At 45.8% G+C, this 19,133-nt stretch overlaps 1 protein-coding gene across 1 annotated transcript in view; it reads left to right on the top strand.

Annotated features, from left to right (window-relative positions):
- The window catches only part of WNT9A (Wnt family member 9A), a 49,161-nt gene extending 45,768 nt beyond the window's left edge, over nucleotides 1–3,393 (top strand). Inside the window, exon 4 of the mRNA XM_083704297.1 lies at nucleotides 1,203–3,393. Coding sequence (XP_083560423.1) covers nucleotides 1,203–1,676 — 474 coding nt within the window. The 3' untranslated portion in view covers nucleotides 1,677–3,393. The remainder of the gene's footprint in view (nucleotides 1–1,202) is intronic.
- Nucleotides 3,394–19,133: the final 15,740 nt, after the last annotated feature.

Here is a 19,133-nt window from a genome sequence, read left to right as displayed (position 1 = left end):
TTTCATCCAAAGTGTGGGTGCTCCCACAAAAATACTCATTTCTTACAAAAGAGGAGCAAGTATTCTAAGAGAATGGGAATCATACGAATTATACCAATTAAATGAATAGTCAAGACATTGGGGGCAGGATAACTTTTCAAGCCCTGCTTTTGAGCTTTCCCAGAGACAACTGGTTGGTGACCAGTGCTGGATTTACGTATAAGCTAAACAAGCTTAGGGCCCCACTCTCTTGGGACCCCCAAAAAATTTAAAGGAAAAGAAACTGGATGTACATTTCCAAAATACAAGATAAAAAACAAATAAAATAAAAACCTACATGCAGCAACAGTGTTTTGTGTTGTGTAGGCTCCTATGATGTAAGTCATGTGCCCCGCCTGCTAGCCTGCTCCCTAAAATATCACTGGTTTGCTCATTTCTGTATATAGGGTGCCTACATTCTGCATGTGCAAATGGCTTTAGGGAGTGCCTGACGTGCTCTGGTCCATGGGGTCACGAAGAGTCGGACACGACTAAACAACAATAACAACCTATTAGGTCCATAAATTGCCATATAGCATATATTCAACACAAAAAACTGTGACAATTTGTTGTTGACAGGGACAGTTGGACATATAAAGGGCCCCATTACCTTCAGTAGCTTAGGGCATGGGTAGGCAAATTAAGGCCCAGGGGCTGGATCTGGCCCAATTGCCTTCTAAATCCAGCCCGCGGATGGTCCGGGAATCATCGTGTTTTTACATTAGAATGTGTGCTTTTATTTAAAATGCATCTCTGGGTTATTTGTGGGGCTAAGGAATTCGTTCATTTCCCCCCTCCAAAATCTAGTCTGGCCCCCCACAAGGTCTGAGGGACGGTAGACTGGCCCCCTGCTGAAAATGTTTGCTGATCCCTGGCTTAGGGCCTCATCCAACCTAAATCCAACCCTGTTGGTGACTGTAAGAATAGGATGCTAGACGTAATGGCTCATTGACGTGATCTAGCCAAGGCTATGCTCCTCTTCTCATGTGTAGAGTTCTGGGAACCTCTTGTCAATGTTAACAGAGAACGCTTGTCTTTTTAGCTTTTAGAAACGCTCTTTTTTAAAAGGAAAGAGGGCACAATTCATTTGCCTGGAAGCCTGAACTCAGCCGCTCCCTGCAGCACCATTTTGCTGCTGGCTCGCTTGCCTTGCCCGTCATTAACACTCAGTTCCTTACCTGCAGGTCATCAAAGCTGGTGTCGAGACCACCTGCAAGTGCCACGGCGTCTCTGGATCCTGCACTGTCCGGACGTGCTGGCGGCAGCTCTCCCCGTTCCACGAGATTGGCAAGCAGCTGAAGCAGAGGTACGAGATGGCCCTCAAAGTGGGCAGCACAACCAACGAGGCCACGGGCGAGGGGGACATCTCCCCGCCCAAGAAGTCCATCCCGGGCCATGGCGACCAAATCCCACGGACTACGGACCTCGTCTACATTGACGACTCGCCCAGCTTCTGCCTGGTGAGCCGCTATTCGCCCGGCACGTCGGGCAGGAAGTGTTACAAAGACAAGAACTGTGAGAGCATCTGCTGTGGCCGGGGGCACAACACCCAGAGCCGCGTGGTGACCAGGCCCTGCCAGTGCCAGGTCCGCTGGTGCTGCTACGTGGAGTGCAAACAGTGTACGCAGAGGGAGGAGGTCTACACGTGCAAGGACTGATGTAGCGCACGAGAGGGGTCTTGCACACCAGCCGATTGCCTTTGCTGATGACGGGAGAGGGCCCACCCAGGGAGGTGAAACAGGGTTTGAAAGGGTGTTTTTCACGGTTGACTTGAGAAGCGATGCCAAGATGGTGTAAGCACTTTGTAGGGTACAGGTGACCCCCCAACTCTTGTCTTCTTGTTTCCTTGACCTTCTGCCCCCTTCTCTGCAAACCCAGCTGACGCTTCTGGAGACAAGTGCCTATTGCATGGAGTCCGTGTCAATTGTGCGCTGTTGCGAAAAATGCAACAAAATAATTTGTGGTGACGACTGAGATGGGATTCCTAGCGGTTTTCCCTCGTCACTGCCCTTCACGAAACTTTGGCTACATCAGGCATTCTCTTTTGGCTAGAGAACCTTCTGGCCTGTAATCTGGATTGTCCTATTTGTTCCATGGCTGCCTTGAGATCCATGGTGAGGAACGGGAAAAAGCACCACCCCATTTTATGAAGAATTCGATACCAAAAGTGTATCAAGGGGAAGGGGTGGTGATGTCGGACTTCAGCACCTCTTGAAAGGAGGAGAGTCAAGGTTTAAAAAGTTACATACTGGGATCTCCTAAAATAGGATGTTTCAATGTGGCCTGCTTGATGGAAGGCAGTTGTGGTTCCTCAACGTGGAGGGTTTGGTTTGACCACCTCCACTTTGAAGCAGACATTGTGAGATTTCCTTCCAGATGTCAAGACGTCCCATTGCATTGCCCCACTTCAATCTCCCTCTCACTTCTTGTCACCTTCACGATCTACTTTTGTAAATGATGAAAACCACTAGAGGCCTTCTTAAACCTTCCCAGGGACACACCAGCACTCTATAACTCCTTATTATTATTATTGTTTTTATTTTGTACCTCTTATTGCTTCAAAACTCACCCTGTGGATGCTGCCTTAAATTCCAGTACGTATTGAAATCCTAACTTCTGGACATGCTGTTTAGGCAAGTTGCCTTCCTGGTTTTATGGAGAAACCCTGTTGCCTTATAGGCTGCAATGCTGCTTTGACTTTTCCTCATAAGCCGTTCTTGACCGGATCGCACAACCCAACTTACTCTACGTCTCTTCGGATCTCATTCCAGTTACACTCAACAGCGATAGTGGTTTATACCGGCACAGATCTCTGTAAAGATCTTTGTAACATTTCCCTCCTTAAGCCACTAGATTGAGGCATCATGTGTGTTAGAAATCAAATACAACAGCAGTGCAAATACTGGGTTCTGAGTGACTGACTGGCGACCATCAAGAGGGGAAGGGAAGCCAGAGAAGACCCAACAGCAGTGACCAAAACCAAAGGGTGTTCTGGGCTACTTGCGATTCTTCCATTGCTTTTTAGAATTGGAACGTTACAAATCTGATGACTGGGCTGCGACAATTTTCCTCCTTCAACAATACTACTTGGATCAGAAGTGGCTAGCTAACTTGGCAAAGTGCCTACTGTAGGCAGTGATAATTGGCGTTAAGCATTTCTGATTCTCCAGTAGTAGCATTTTTTTAAAAAAACAAACTATTTTTTTTTAACCTGTTGACCTGGTTTTCAGTGGGGAGCTGGATAAGAAAAAAACCTTCTGCATAGTTTCCGTTTGTGTGCCTGGGGCTGTCCAATCTTCGAAGGATGCCCTCTCTATCTTTTTTTCCCCTTTACTGCCGCTTCTCTAAAAAAATAATAAAAAATAGTAGCCACTCGCCTCGTATCTAAGCTATATTATTGTGCATCTACTGGGAGGGGATGGATTTGACTGGCTTTTGTATACTGTCAGATTGGAAAACTGATTGAGGGTGGTCAAGAGGCAAGGCCTACTTATGCTGGCCCAGGATTCTGCAAAATTGGAAGACGGTACTTCTTGTCCATCTTTTGGAAGGCCAGATGAGACCGGTTGCAACAGATGTTGAACCTCAAAGACACATATTCCCCTCCCTCTCTGCCCTGGTGGCTCTCCATGCAACAGACTCCTCAATCTGAACTCTCTCCTTGGGTGTCACACCAGATGGACCAGTCCTGAAGTTCTGTGCAAATTGGTTTAAGAAAAGGCTGAATAGAAACCTATTATTCAATGTGGATATATATAAATATATATATATATATATATATATATATATATATATATATGCCTAAATATAAATATGGAACATTTATTTATTAAGTCTTTCAGAAGTACCTTCTTATGGTTTCAATGTGGTATTATGTCCAGTCCTCTCTTGAGCATGCTTGATCTCTCCTCCCCACCTTGTTTTGCACGCCCACATAACTTTATCCAAATCATTACTTCTTGGACAAAATTTAAGATGCATGCCGCATGCCACATTCTCCAGATTTTCTTCTTGTGTGTGGGATCTGGACTACTCAGCTCAGTCCTCGCTCACTGGAAGAACGGATCGCAAATAGTCAGGGAGGAAAGTTTAGGCCAGTCCACAATTTTTTCATTGAAGTGACCTGAATTTACGCCCCCTGGGTTTGATGTGCGACTTGGAACATAATTTTCCTTTGGCTCTTGCCCATCTCCAGATTGGGAAAAAAAATATGTATTTCCAGATGCAAAAATGGGATAGAACCAAACAGATATAGGAATTGATTCTTAAGAATTTGATATGAGGTAGAGCAGGCATAAGCAAAATCGGCCCTCCAGATGTTTTGGGACTACAACTCCCATGATCCCTAGCTAACAGAACCAGTGGTCAGGGATGGTGGGAATTGTAGTCCCAAAACATCTGGAAGGCCGAATTTGCCTATGCCTGGGCTATGGGTACTGACTCATCCATGCCTGATCTCCCTATGGTACCTTAACTATTACAGTTGAGCTCCATTCTAAACTGGGGGCAGGGCCAGACTGAACTATTTTGCTGCCCCAGGTGAAACCTGTTTGAGCGTGTTGAGTTGGGGAGGGCCACCATTTATGTTTTTCTCCCTAGGGAGTGTTTCCCAACTTGCAATTGGCAAGAACAAGTGTATAATCTGGGAAACTTTTTGCCAAAGACACTGATCTGTGTTGAAGAGGGAGCGAGGGGATTTCTTCCCCCCATTTCCGAGCCAACAACTTTGTCCACAACTCTGTTGCCCTGTGCAGCCCCCATGATTGGGGTAGCCTTGTGCCTTCCTGGGCCTGTCCCCCTTATCAGCTGTAGATGACCTTGCTTTCTGGATCTTTGCCCAGGTTGGCTGACGAAAGGCAGACATCCTTACACACACACACACACACACACACACACACACACGTTTCTTGCATTTGCTGGGGTTCCTCTAGAGTGAAACCATCCTGATTAAGACCAGCATGCAATGAATTGGCTTTAAGTTAAGTGGAAGAAGGGGCAGCCCCACCTCAAGTGCCATTGGCTAGGTGATAGTCTTCATGGCTGTAGCTCAGTGGCAGAGCTTTGCCTACAGAAGATCCCAGGTTCCATCCTCAATATCTCCAGGTCAGGCTGGAAAAATTTCCAGTCTGATACTTGGCAGAGATGCTGCCAGGCAGACAATGCTGAGCTAGTTTCACTCAATGGATTGCCACTGGTGATAAACCTAGCTGTAAGGAATCAAACCCTTGTAATTGTATGCCACTGCTGTATTTTGCCATTGGGGATCTGGCTAAATGTTGTGTTCACCAGAAAGCGCAAGTGTGAATGAGCTTTTTCCCGTATGGGTAGGATGGCGCTGTAACTGACTGTAGCTTTGCTGCAAATATTGATATGCCAGTTTGAATTGGAGTTGGGAACCTGCAAAATGCCTGCATTCTATTGCAAAAAGGTTCTCAAAACGTGGGGGAATCCATCACTGGTCCTGTGCAATTTAAAAAGGAGCGGATCTCTGGGCTCGCTTAGGATCACAGCCCTAAATTATATTGCATCTCAAAGTGGGTCAGCCTCTAACTGGGTGGCAAATTTGAGTGTATCGTTAAAGACAATCCTGTGAATTGTTACTCCTCAGTAAGCCCTACTGAGATACTTACACAAGTAAGTGTGCATTCGATTGCAGCTTCAGGTTAGTAATTTTACCCCCAGTAAAGGGGAAGGAGAAGTTCTGCATTTTCTGCCTCCAACATCAAAATGTCTTAGGCTCCAAATCCTGGATGGATTTCCCTTGTGGGTAAAAATGTCTCAACCTTCTGAACTGAGAGCATTGCAATAGTAAAAGGCCAACTTTTTAGGACTTCAGATAGGCAGAATAGTGAAATTGCAGGTGTACATTCAGAGAATGTGGCCCCCATTTTTTTTGTACATGTTTGTCTTGTTGAAACATTGTCCCAGATCACACATCACAGTAAACCACAGTCAGCGATCTTGCATGAACACACCTATTCTTGCATACAGAGAACTCCTTGCCTGGTGTTATATCTAAACCCAGGGATCATGGTGTATCTCACTCAAACAAACCACAATTGGCTACAGATCATGGTTTGCTTGGGGAGCAAAATAAACCCTCTTCCTTGGTTTGAATGAATGCAAGCCAACAACCATGGTTTGTTATTCCTCACCTCTTGCAGGGAGGTGTAAAATGAACACAATTGGCTTATGCACAGTAAACCATGGCTTACCCTGATGTGTGAACATTGTCTTATGTGCAGCTGTGCAAAGAAAGGAGAAGCAGAGCATCTCTTCCACCCACCTTTGCTCAGAAATTGGTCCTGCTGAATTCTATAGGACTTCCTCCTGAGTAAAGCGTGTGTAGGATTGTGGCCTTTGAGCTGAGAGGCAAAGGAGTGAGTGAACTACTGAGTGGGAGAAACTCCTCTTTGTATAATAATTCGCGCACTGAAGCCCGGGTGTTTCTGTAAGTATTTAAAAATGTATTTATGTTAATGCAAATATTATTGCTTTCATGTTATATAGATTATATATATATATTGTAAATAGTAAGGTTTATTCTCCTGTGGTTTTTTAAATATATATATATAAATAGTATTGAGGCACATGCATTGAATTGTATAGGCAGGTGTAATACACTTATTATTATTATTATTATTATTATTATTATTATTCCCCTTTTGAGATTGGGCTAGCTTTTATGGGGCTTTCATCAACCCAAGGCCATATTACAAGTTGTCCTCCCCAGTAAACGTGATGCTAGTGTGAGTGCTTTCCTTGCCTTAAATTCTGGGAAACTAATATGGTGTCTTGTGTACTATGTAGGATTCAGACTCCCCTCCAGCCCTGACCATTGGCCCATGCAGACTGAGTGTGGTGAGGGTTATGAGTCTCTACACAATATGAGGACAATATGTTGGCTCCCCCTGCTATCAATGTTGGTGAAGAGACAATTGACCAGGATCCAACACGCTACCCTTTGGAGAAGCTTCCAAAGGTTGGCTTGTGTCCAGTGAGACTTTTGATTTCGAGTTTAACCCCTGAGCTGAATCTCAAAACTGCTCTCGACTCTCCTTGGTTTCTGAAAAAACCTTTTTGTGTCCTGGAGATGGGCGAGGGAGTTTCTGTTGTTTGTGGAACTGCAAGTCGAAAGCCCGCCGGGTTCTGCGTAACTAGCTAGCCGTGTTGGTTCTTTAGATGCTCCCTATGAAACAGAACAAGGGAGGGAGAGTCCTCAATCCAGCCTTCACCCACCTCTCGGTGTTGTTAGACTGCAGCTCACATCAGCCACAGCTGGGTGTTGCAGTCCAACAACATCTGGAGGGTACCAGGTGGGTGAAGAGAGGCATTAAATTCCATTGTTTTAATGAAAGTGTCCTCTAGTAGTTTCCCAACCTTTGGTCTCCAGCTGTTTTTGGACTACAATTCCCATCATCCCTGACCACTGGTCTTGCTAGCTAGGGATGATGGGAGTTGTAGTCCAAAAACAGCTGGAGACCAAAGGTTGGGAAACACTGCTCTAGTAGATGAGGGCCAGCAGATCCCTTGTATTCTACACCTTCCATTTTGCTTCTCTTTGTTGCTTAATCTCTTGCGGCTGTTTCATAAGTTAACATGTTTAGCAAATGCTCCTAATGTACACACAACGATATTTTGTAGTAATATATATGCAATATGGGTGCACACACTGCAGAGGATGTTTTGCTCAGCCATGGTGCCTTGTAGCAAGTGCCCTTGTGACCATCTGCCTTCTGCATATTTATGGCAGTTTTGTGGAAAGCCAGGAGAGTCAGCGTTAGGGTGTTTTTTTGCAAGACAAAATGACACAAACCCAGGAGAATGTGTTTTGTTGAACCTACTGAAGTTGCAAAGAACCTGTGATCGCCCATGCAGTCACCAATTGACTTAAATGGGCATGTTGAGACTCTTGCTCCCCTATTGAATTGTACTGGGTCATGATCATGGTGTTCATGGAGATGGGTTTTTCATCATCTGCCAAATTCTCATTGGGTCCAAGAAATATCTGCTCTTAATGGGTTTTTTGTTCCATGACCTAGCAGTGGGCTGTTCCTATTTGTAGCCCAAAAGTAAGTTGTTGACCCAAAGCTGAAAATGATCTTGTGTTGTTTTAACATATTGGTTATGCCTTAAGGTAGACACTTTCCTGGTCTCCTAGAACACTTTTTGCTGCTTCAATCTAAGGCAACTGGTTCTGTTGTGACAATCATAAGGGTTGGCTCCTTTGTCAAACATGGAGCGACAGTACACTTTGACTGCCAGTCTTTTCCAGGCAAAGTGTAAATCTGACTCCACATGAAAGCTAACCAAGGAAGGGGAGAGAATGGAGAAGAACCTGCCACAGCTGTGCTAGCCCAGGGCAAGCTAGGGGCATTCATGGAGAAGGCTGGAACATAGGCAAGTCATAACATAGCACGTCATAACCTTGGTCCATCTAGCTCAGCATGGTCTATCCTAACTGGTGGCCCCTTTCTAGGGTTTCAGATGAGGCAGACATTCTCAGCTCCTCTTGGAGATGCTAGAAATTGAACCTGGAATGTTCTGCACACAAAGCAGACTTGGTTGAGCACAGCACCAGTGGATTGTACATGAGTTGGACTGCTGTGGTGGCCATCTTGCATCTCATTGATTTCCTATTCCTCTCTCTCAATCTTGATGGAAACCACATTGAGTCCTATCAGCAGAAAAGGCAGGCTATAAATAAATGTATATAATAATAATAATAATAATAATAATAATAATAGGTTCTCCTTGCCCAATCAACCTTGTCTTCCCGACATTCTTCCTCTAGTGGGGTGCATCCATTATTTATATAAATTACTATTCAATAATATAGTTACAAAACTACTTTTCCCAACCTGACGTAACTGAGACACCTTTTGTGGTAGGTTTTCCAGTGTTACATTCAAACCCACAAAACACCACACCAGGTTCTATCTTCTATGACTGCCTGAGGCAGCCCTTGACTTGTGGACCTCTAGGTGGTATTGAGGCTCCGATTCCCACCAACCCTAGCAAGCTTTGCCCATTGTTAGGTACAATGGGAGCTGTAGTTCAACATCTAGAGGTCACCAACTTGGGGAAGGCTAGGCCGAAGGTGGAAGAGTCAGTGGTGTGCATAGAAAGTTGTCAACGTCCTATCAGGTGCCGTAATAAAAGGGTTATGAACAGAGGCCCTGTTAGGGTCTTACTTCCAAGCTTGGAGATGTGAAGAAAGGGGGAAGTACAATGCTTCCCTTTTGAAGCTAAAAGTACTGCCAAAATGGCACCCCCATGTCAACTGGTTTTCTTTCCCTGCCAAAAATTGTTAGGATCTCTTTCCCTTGCATGTCACAATTTGGAGTGGAGATTGTAGGGGCAGAGAGTCTTAAAATGGTGTCAAAAAGGCTGTAGCTGTGTGGTAGAGTGTCTGCTTTGCATGCATAAGCTCCCAGGCTCAAATTTCCAGCATCTCAGGGTAGGTTTGGAAAACATCTCTGCCTGAAATGCTCTAGAGCTGTTGCCAGTCCATGTAGACAGCACTGTACTAGATGGACCAAAGGTTTGAGTCTGCGTAAGAGAGCTTCCTGTTTACCTAAGCCAATGCAAAAGGGGAGGTGGAGAACTTTGCAGGAGATGTGTTCAGCAGCACTTTTCTTAAATTTTAAGGTTCATCGTTTTAGCCTCTATTTATTGGTTTGGAGAAAGACACGGAGAGGTGATCTCCCTGAATAGGAAACAAACAAACAAAACCAGCCTTTGGGTATGAATGATTAAGTTTTAAAAATTGCCATCTGAATTGGATCAGCATCCTCCGTTTCTGTTTTGGGTGTATCGATTTTTAGTAAAAAAAAAAGTATTGTTTAGCTCATTAATGGTCTCTGATTCCATTTTTCATCTAGGAAGCATGAACAGGGACTTGTTGTGCAAACTGAGTTCCTTTTGGGAAGGGTTGTGAGGAGCAAATTCTGACATATGAAGGATTTGTAGTATGTATTATTATTATATTTTCCAGGGGGCGGGTTTGGGGTGGTTAATGTCTTATGGGAGCCTAAATTATTTTTCTCTACCTCATATGTACAGCTTTGTTTAGGTATAAATCTGATTCTTGAGTGACTGTGGAGAATGTATTTAAATTATTTAACATCTTTGTATAACAAATGAGAACAAATGAAACAATAAATGTATTTTAAATTATATCATGGAGCCTGTCTTGATATCTTGCTGAGGTGGAATGATGGCCCTGGGGTGGGGAGGGAGTGTGGGTCCCATGGGTCTTCCAAGATTTCTAGAAGTCTCCAAAAACAGAGTGCTTTCCACCGGTAGAGCAACTGTCTATGTAGTATGATCATAAAGGAGTTGTAGTTCTGGAAGGCCAAAGGTTCCCCACAACTCCCAACAGCTGATCTTCATCTGCATAATGAGACTGAGTTGGGTCAAATATCCATTTATGCATTGAAAGTGAAGGCCATTTTGACCCTAAATCGAGACTTCGTTGCTGCAGTGTACTTACCCTAAACCTTAATCCAGGCCTGATTCTGTCATTTGCTGTCTTGCCTTTATCCAGGCCGATATTGCGATGCCTTTGTTTACTTTGGCTCTTTGACTAAGACAACAGACGCACAACACCCATCTCTCCCTTAATGTGGCTTTTGCCATATGGGCCTCATACTGCCGAGATGTTAAAACACCCTATTTATTTCACAAACCACAAATGTGCTTGTTTAAAACAAAACAAAAGTCCTTCCAGTGCAGGCTGGGAACAGGATCACTCAACCCTTTAATGAATTTCAGTTCCTCGTGGTGGTTGGTCTATGTAGCTGGCTACCACCTTAGAGCAGTGATGAGGAACCTCTGGCTGACTCCAACTCCCATCAACCTTAACCAGCATGTCAGAGAAGATGGACACTGCGGTGGAGAAACATCTGGAGGACAGCAGCTTCCCCATCCCTGATCTAGAGGGCTGTGTAGAATGTCTATGGCCTTTCTTAACCTGGTGCCACTAGAAGCTTTGGACTACATCTCCCATCAACCCCCGCCAGCAATGTTCAGGGATGATGGGAGTTGTAGTCCCGTAATACCTGGAGGAGTTCCGCAGCCCTGGTGCAACCATTGAGATGGTTGAGCGTCTTCCACAGGCCTCATACATTGGTTGGCTGTGGATTGGCCCTAGAGCAACCTTTCTCAACCTTGGGTCCCTAGATGATGTTGGACCACAACGCCCATCATCCCTAGCTTGAAGGACCAGTAGTCAGGGATGATGGGAGTTCTCAAAGGAGTTCTAGGTTCTCCTCATTCAATCACTACCCCAACAACCCTTTGAGGTGGGTTGGGCTGAGAGGCAGTGACTGCCCCAATGTCACTCAGTGAGCTTAGGAAAGACTCGTTGCGTGGTATCCTGGAGAGCTACTGCCAGTCAGTGTAGAGAAACACGGAGCTAGATGACCCAATGGTCTGGCTCAGTATGAGGCAGCTTCCTATGATTCCTATGTCATGACTGTATACTTGAACCCTGGTCTCCTAGGTCCTAGTCCAACACTAATCAGGACACAACCACAGCTCTCATGCTCTCATTCTTTCACTTCTCTGCAGTGGTTGCCTGACTTTCCGTAGACTGGAGAATAAATGACTGAAGCGGGGAGCCCCCTGCAATTTCAGAGGCTCCCTGTGTCTTTTAGAAACTCACACCTTCTAAAATGCATGTTCACGAGTATGAAAAGGTCCCCACTTTGGACAGCGCCCTCCCCAAATCATAGAGGGTGGTGAGAGTGATTGTGGCGAAGGCAGTAATCCAGGCATAGGCAAACTCCAGCCCTCCAGATGTTTGGGACTACAATTCCCATCATCCCTGACCACTGGTCCTGTTAGCAAGGGAAGATGGGAATTGTAGTCCCAAACATCTGGAGGGCTGGGGTTTGCCTATGCCTGCTGTAATCTTTCCTGTATCTTTACTGAACGTAGCATCAGAATGGCTGGAGAGAGATTGGATCAGTTCTCAAGATGCTGGGTTTTTTTCATTTAAAAAGCAGCTGGAAGTTTGTACACATACGCAGTGCTTTTTTTCCTTAAAAAATATTTAGGGGTACTCTCATTTTCCGACTCATATTGAAACACTGCCCCTCAATGAGGCCAAATTTAGGTGCACAAAATGATTAGGGGTATGCGTTCCCCCAGAAAAAAAGTTCATTTGTTGATGGAATCCATTGACGTACCCTGAAATTGAGGTCAGGTGCAGTAGCAGAAACATTATTACATTCATTCATTCATTTATATGAATTAGTCATTTTTTTAAATAAAAAGATAGCTCAATGTGTCTTATATTATAGTACAAAATTTACAACTAATCTAAAACTGAAACAGAATAGAAGCTAGAGCATAAGAAGAGGCTGCTGGATGAGGCCAATGGCCCATCTAGTCCAGCATGTTGTTCTCAGATGCCTGTGGGAAACCAGCAAGGATTTGAACACAAGAGCCTTCTCCCTTCCTGCGGTTTCAGACACATTCAGAAGTTTTGCTGCGTCCAACTGCAGCATTCTTATACAGTGGTACCTCGGGTTACAGACGCTTCAGGTGACATACGCTTCAGGTTACAGACTCTACTAACCCAGAAATAGTACCTCGGGTTAAGAATTTTGCTTCAGGATGAGAACAGACATTGTGCAGCGGTGGCACGGCAGGCCCCATTAGCTAAAGTGGTGTCTCTGGTTAAGAACAGTTTCAGGTTAAGAACGGACCTCCGGAATGAATTAAGTTCTTAACCAGAGGTACCACTGTACATCAGAAGAGATATAACACACCCCTCCCCCTAAAAGGGACCACTATTTCTAAAATCTAGATCAACACTAGATTCCAGTATTGTCAGCTGAGGCCTGGGTGAATGCTTCTGGTGGAAGAAAAAGTTCTTTGCATGTAGAAATGTCTGGATGCAACCCTTACTAAATAAAATCAGTCTGAAACTGTGGAAAGCCATTGACCCTTGTTATAGATTTGGGGTATCTAAACTAGTGGCCTTAAATATCCAAATTTACTGGCCGAGGGAGCCGACGTTTGTCTGCAGATAGTTTTTCCGGGTCATGTGGCCAGCATGACTAAGCCGCTTCTGGCGAAACCAGAGCAGCGCACAGAAACGCCATTTACCTTCGCGCCAGAGTGGTACCTATTTATCTACTTGCACTTTGACATGCTTTCGAACTGCTAGGTTGGCAGGAGCAGGGACTGAGCAACCGGAGCTCACCCTGTCACGGGGATTCGAACCGCCGACCTTCTGATCGGCAAGTCCTAGGCTCTGTGGTTTAACCCACAGCACCACCCACGTCCCTTGGCAGCTCTCACTGTAGCCAGTATTGAGCTACGGACCATTGGTTTGAAGTGACTTTTGCTCCCAGATTCTGGAGGACAGCAGCTTGCCACATCTGGATCAAAAGCTCCCAACAGTTTGGTTGATTTGTCTCCTGACAGAGAAAGTTGCTACCCAAGATCCTTTTCGACTGGAGATGCCAAGACTCAAACCTGGAAGCTTTGAGATGTGAGACAAATCCTCTACGATGGGCCCTTCTAATGGCATCAAAGGTTGTAAAGGTAAAAGTAAAGGGACCCCTGACCATTAGGTCCAGTTGTGGCCGACTCTGGGGTTGCGGCACTCATTTTGCTTTATTGGCCGAGGGAGCCGGCATACAGCTTCCGGGTCATGTGGCCAGCATGACTAAGCCACTTCTGGCGAACCAGAGCAGCGCACAGAAACATCATTTACCTTCCCGCTGGAGCGGTACCTATTTATCTACATGCACTTTGACGTGCTTTCGAACTGCTAGGTTGGCAGGAGCAGGGACCGAGCAACGGGAGCTCACCCCGTCGCGGGGATTCGAACCGCCAACCTTCTGATCTGCAAGTCCTAGGCTCTGTGGTTTAACCCACAGCGCCACCCGCGTCCCATCAAAGGCTGTAGCTGCAGACATCTGCCTGTTTCGACAACCCCCGTTAATTGGTGTGCATACTTTCTGCAAAAAAAGAGAAAAAGCTCTGGGACCCAAACAAGGAGGCATTGATGAGGCTGCCATCTTTCCACCGGCTTTGCGACCACCATGGGGAAGGCAAATTCAACTTGGGCGTACCTGCCATATGTCAGTCGACGTTATGCCCAACGTCTCGCTGGCATGGAGCAAAGGGAGATGGCGTTTCTTCCCTTCGCTCTCTCTCCCCCCCCCACCTCACCCTTCCCTTTTCGGCGGGGTTTGTTTACGCTCCACACGGCGGGTGGGTCTGCTTTGCTTGGGGCTCCCTCCCTGCTCCCGGTGATGCCACCCAGCTCCACGCAAACGTTATCCTTTTTTCCAGCCCCTCTCTCGAAAAGGCTCGAGGGGGGGGGTGTACTCTGCGAGGTAGCGCAGGGTAATAAAAGCAGCTGTCGCCTCAGCGCTGGGCAAACAAGTTATGTCACACTGTTTAGTAAACCCGTTTCCCCTTCGCACTGTGGAAAGAACCTGTCCTTTTTTTTTCTAAACTCCTGGAAAGTATAACGTCTGCCGTTCCCTCCTTGCCCCCCCCTCCACTTGCCCCTTCGACATTTCAACGTGTTAGGCTTATTCCATTTGTTGGGAAGGATCCAACTTTGATTTTGTTTTGGTTTTCCTTACAGGTTTCGATTGTCACTCGAGATCCCCATCTCTGCCACACCCTGCCAGCCCCTTCTGAATTCTCCAGATAAATCTGAGAGCAGCAGTTAGTGTGGGTTTTATTTTCATTGGTGACTGTCGAGACTGGGACCGCTCGCTCTTTTCCGTATAGAGAAGAAGACCTATTAATCAATACTACACAGCTGACACTTCAAACAGTGGCCGGCCCGGGGGGTGGGTGGGATACGACTTGATTAATCAATGCAGGAAATCGTAGCCCGCAAAGAATGCGTAATGGGACTTGGCTTCAAAGGACAGATTTGGGCCAGGATTTCAAGCCTTGTGAAGTTCCCTCCTGTCCGTGTGTCAGAACAGAGCCAGCCCGGCCATTAGGGAACTGGGGCACAGTCTTCAGCACAAGTTCCTTAAACCCTGTTGACATCAATGGGATTTAAGGAGCCTAAATGCAGGCAGGATTTGCAGCTGTGATTCCAAACATAAAAGGTTCTTAGGCCAGGCGCTCGCAAGGTCTCCAAGCGGTGACCTGGGAACAGGAACGGAATCGTGCCACCATGTGGCTCTGGTCAAATGAGGGAATGGCATGAGACGGGTGGCCACACCAGTTGAGGGAATGGTTGTGGCTCTGTGGAAGAGAGGCTGGTTTGAATGGTCCCCAATTCTTACCCTGTATCTGTAGTTATGACCCATAAAGGTGTTCCAAACACCGGAGAGCCACTGTTGGCCAGTGTGGACAATGCTGAGGTAACTAGACTAGTGGTTGGAGTCAATATAAGGCAGCTTTGTAGGTTCCTATATTCCTTCCCACACTATCCTGAATTTAAGAGATGTACTGTTTCAGTTTTGGGGTGTGGCCATTAGGGAGTGCAAAACTTTGTCTGAAGACTCAGAACTGGCCTTTTGTATTCTATTGAGAGCCAGTGTGGTGTAGTGGTTAAGAGTGATAGACTAGTAATCTGGGGAACCGGGTTCGCTTCCCCGCTCCTCCACATGCAGCTGCTGGCTGACCTTGGGCTAGTCACACTTCTTTGAAGTCTCTCAGCCCCACTCACCTCACAGAGTGTTTGTTGTGGGGGAGGAAGGGAAAGGAGAATGTTAGCCGCTTTGAGACTTCTTTGGGTAGTGATAAAGCGGGATATCAAATCCAAACTCTTCTTCTTCTTCTTCTATTGATGTTGTTGGCATATGTCTGTATCAGGAGACACTCCCCCTCTCTAGCAAACTTACAAGAAAACTCTGCACTTCAGCTCCTATCATATGCCTATCTAGCAAGCATGCATTATTGGTTTGACTGCACCGTAAACATCCGACATTTCAGGAAGGGTTGGGAATGTTCCCTGCCTGAAACCCTGAAGAATCGCTGCCATATTGTATAGACAATATAGAGCTAGATGAATGGTGGTCTGAGTGAGTGTAGGGCAACGTCTTAAGTTCCTATGATGTTTATACACCCCAATCGCCAAGTGACAAGACACACCAGGGGTTCCAACACTTACCCAAGGCTCAGTTTCCTTTGAATGGAAGTCAACGTGGTATCTTTAGCATACATGGTTGTATTTAAACACCCACCCACCCACACCCTGATCATAGGATGGAGCATCTCTGAGCATTAATACCCCAGCAGATTTTGCTTCACCTTTCGGTTTCCAGGGAAGCCCCAAGTCACAGGTTGGGTTCCACCACAGAGCAGACATGTCTCAGTATCTCCAGCTTCCAGCATCAGCCCAGAGAGGACTCTGAGAGACACTCCCACTGTGCCCTGTCAGGGAGAGGGCAAAGCCATACATACAATCTCCTCACCTGCCTGGGCAGGTTCCTCTTTGCTCTTTCACCTCATGCTAGCAATGCAGAACATCTGCAGGTCTGAGCTCCATAGCTCAGACACCACTTTAAGCTAAAGGATATCTCTGTAAACCATTTTAAGCCTGCCTAAACAAAGCTGCTGCTATCTGTTATTCTTCAGCAAGTGTTCTGAGTAAATGTTATGGTTACCTTTTACAAGACCGTTTGTGTGATTATTGTTTTAAGGGGGAGAAAAGGACGAAATGTCATGAGAACCCAGTCTGTCTTAAAGCATCCTGAATTACTTAAACCGAAAGTCTTAATCTAGCCTATCTAAACTTCCCCTTTTAAGCTGCAAAGGGATACACTCTGCTGCTCGCAAACATGAGGCAGGGAGGATAATATCTAATAAATATATCCTCTTTTTTCTTTAAGAGAGGAGATATTTATTAGATTTTAGAAAGAAAAAGAGAAAGAAGGTTCTTTTTAATTTATGGGGTGGTCTTGTAGTAAGGTTAAAACTTACTGGGAAATGATATATAACGAATTGGAAAGGATGTTTGAAATGTTTGTAAAAAAACAAAACAAAACCCAGAAGCATTTCTTTTGGGAATTATAGGGACAGAACTATGTAAATTGTATAGCAATGTATTTATGTATGCTACTACAGCAGCAAGAATGTTACTCACCCCAAAATGGAAAAAAGAAGAAGTCCCAGCAAAGGAAGAATGGATACAAAAACTGATGGAATATGCAGAAATGGCAAAACTTACTGGAAGAATAAGAAATCAAGATAATAATTTTTTTATAAAAGAATGGAAAACATTGGCAGGATTATTGTAATAACCTGCAGTGTCATAGCAGTATATCCAGTATTTGAATTAAATAATTAAATCAGCAAATTAAATGAATTTGGGTAGGCAGAAGATAAAAAGGGACACCTGACCATTAGGTCCAGTCACGGACGACTCTGGGGTTGCGGCGCTCATCTCGCTTTATTGTAGCCAAGGGAGCCGGCGTACAGCTTCCGGGTCATGTGGCCAGCATGACTAAGCCGCTTCTGGTGAACCAGAGTAGTGCACGGAAACGCCGTTTACCTTCCTGCTGGAGCGGTACCTATTTATCTACTTGCACTGGCGTGCTTTTGAACTGCTAGGTTGGCACGAGCAGCGATCGAGCAACGGGAACTCACCCCGTCACGGGGATTCAAACCGCCGACCTTCTGATTGGCAAGTCCTAGGCTCTGTGGTTTAACCCACAGCGCCACCCGCGTCCCAGGCAGAAGATAGTGAAAATAAATTTAAGGAACCGCAGAAAGAGGGGGAGGAAGTCAAGCTTTGAAATGTTAAAATAATTGTAAAATTAATGAAATGTATAAACCTGAAAAGTATAAAAATATAAAAATATCCTCCCTTACCATCTATACACATCCCAAATGGAGAGACCGGGGATTGAACCTAGGACCTGCTGCATGCAAATGAGATGCCTTACCACTGAGCTACGCCCTTCTCTGTTTATGTGAGAAGAAGAAGAAGAGTTTGGATTTGATATCCCACTTTATCACTACCTGAAGGAGTCTCAAAGCGGCTCACAATCTCCTTTCCCTTCCTCCCCCACAACAAGCACTCTGTGAGGTGAGTGAGGCTGAGAGACTTCAGAGAAGTGTGACTAGCCCAAGGTTACCCAGTAGCTGCACGTGGAGGAGCGGGGAAGCGAACCCGGTTCACCAGATAAGGAGTCCACCGCTCTTAACAACTACACAAATCCCCCCGGCGCAACTTCTTCTGATTGCCCGCCTGCATTTTCTTCCACAAGGGCTACCTCTTGCGTCCACACATTTCTCCCTTCTTAGCCTTGAATCATCTCTGGATCCTCAGCCAGCATCTACCAAGGAGCCAAGTCCCCACTCCGCTCTTCGCCACGCCCAGACTCCTCCTTCCTGTTTCGTTTGAAAACTCCTCTGTAGCTAAGATTTCTCTTGGCGCGGCTTCAGGAAGTCATCGTCTTCGTTGGAAACAACAACTCAGAGGGGAAACCAGGTGATGCAAAGCTCCCCATGAATAAAGCAGCCACGGTGGCCTCTGGAGAAACGCAACCCAGTTTCAGACGTCCCGTCGAAATCCAGAGACTGAGCCTCAGCCAGATCCCTTCCTTCTGCTTCCCTACTTGCTCCGATCCACTTTCCCTCGCCCTCGGCCTTGCAGCCTGTGTGCTTTGGATCCAGTAGCACCTCTCGCTCTTCTGGGCGACGGGAGACAGGGACATATATTCGCCGCACGTGTTAAAAAGAGCAGATAAACTCCGGGAAGCCGCCCGCTTCCAAAAGTGAGTCATCCCGAGAACCGATCTGGACAAACAGCTGTGCTAACATTGACTAAGTTGCTTATTAAAAATATTGGCAGACGAAGAAGAATCGCTCACTATTTGATCATCCGCCCTTCTCTGTCTTTCTTGTCTTTTTTTTTGAAATTAGCAAAACAATCCGGGGAGATTTCAGAATAATATTTTCGGGTCAAGATAAGGCCTGTTGTTCTTTGCTGAAAAACTGCCCGCCTTTCCTCTCTCTGAAAAGTGCTTAGGGCAGAGGAAACTGATCTTTGCCAGCCGTCGCACCCTTCCCAAAGGATGGCAACTTAATCTGCTCCCTCCTGTAACCCTCTCTCAGTTTTCATAGAACTGGAACAGGCCAGAGACCTGTTGTTGCAAAACTCCATGAAGGGA

The sequence above is a fragment of the Podarcis gaigeae genome (genome assembly GCF_964106915.1).
Source record: "Podarcis gaigeae genome assembly, chromosome: 12".
NCBI lineage: Eukaryota > Metazoa > Chordata > Lepidosauria > Squamata > Lacertidae > Podarcis > Podarcis gaigeae.
The sequence above is the reverse complement of the archived record's forward strand: the minus strand, read 5'-3'. Positions and strand labels throughout refer to the sequence as shown.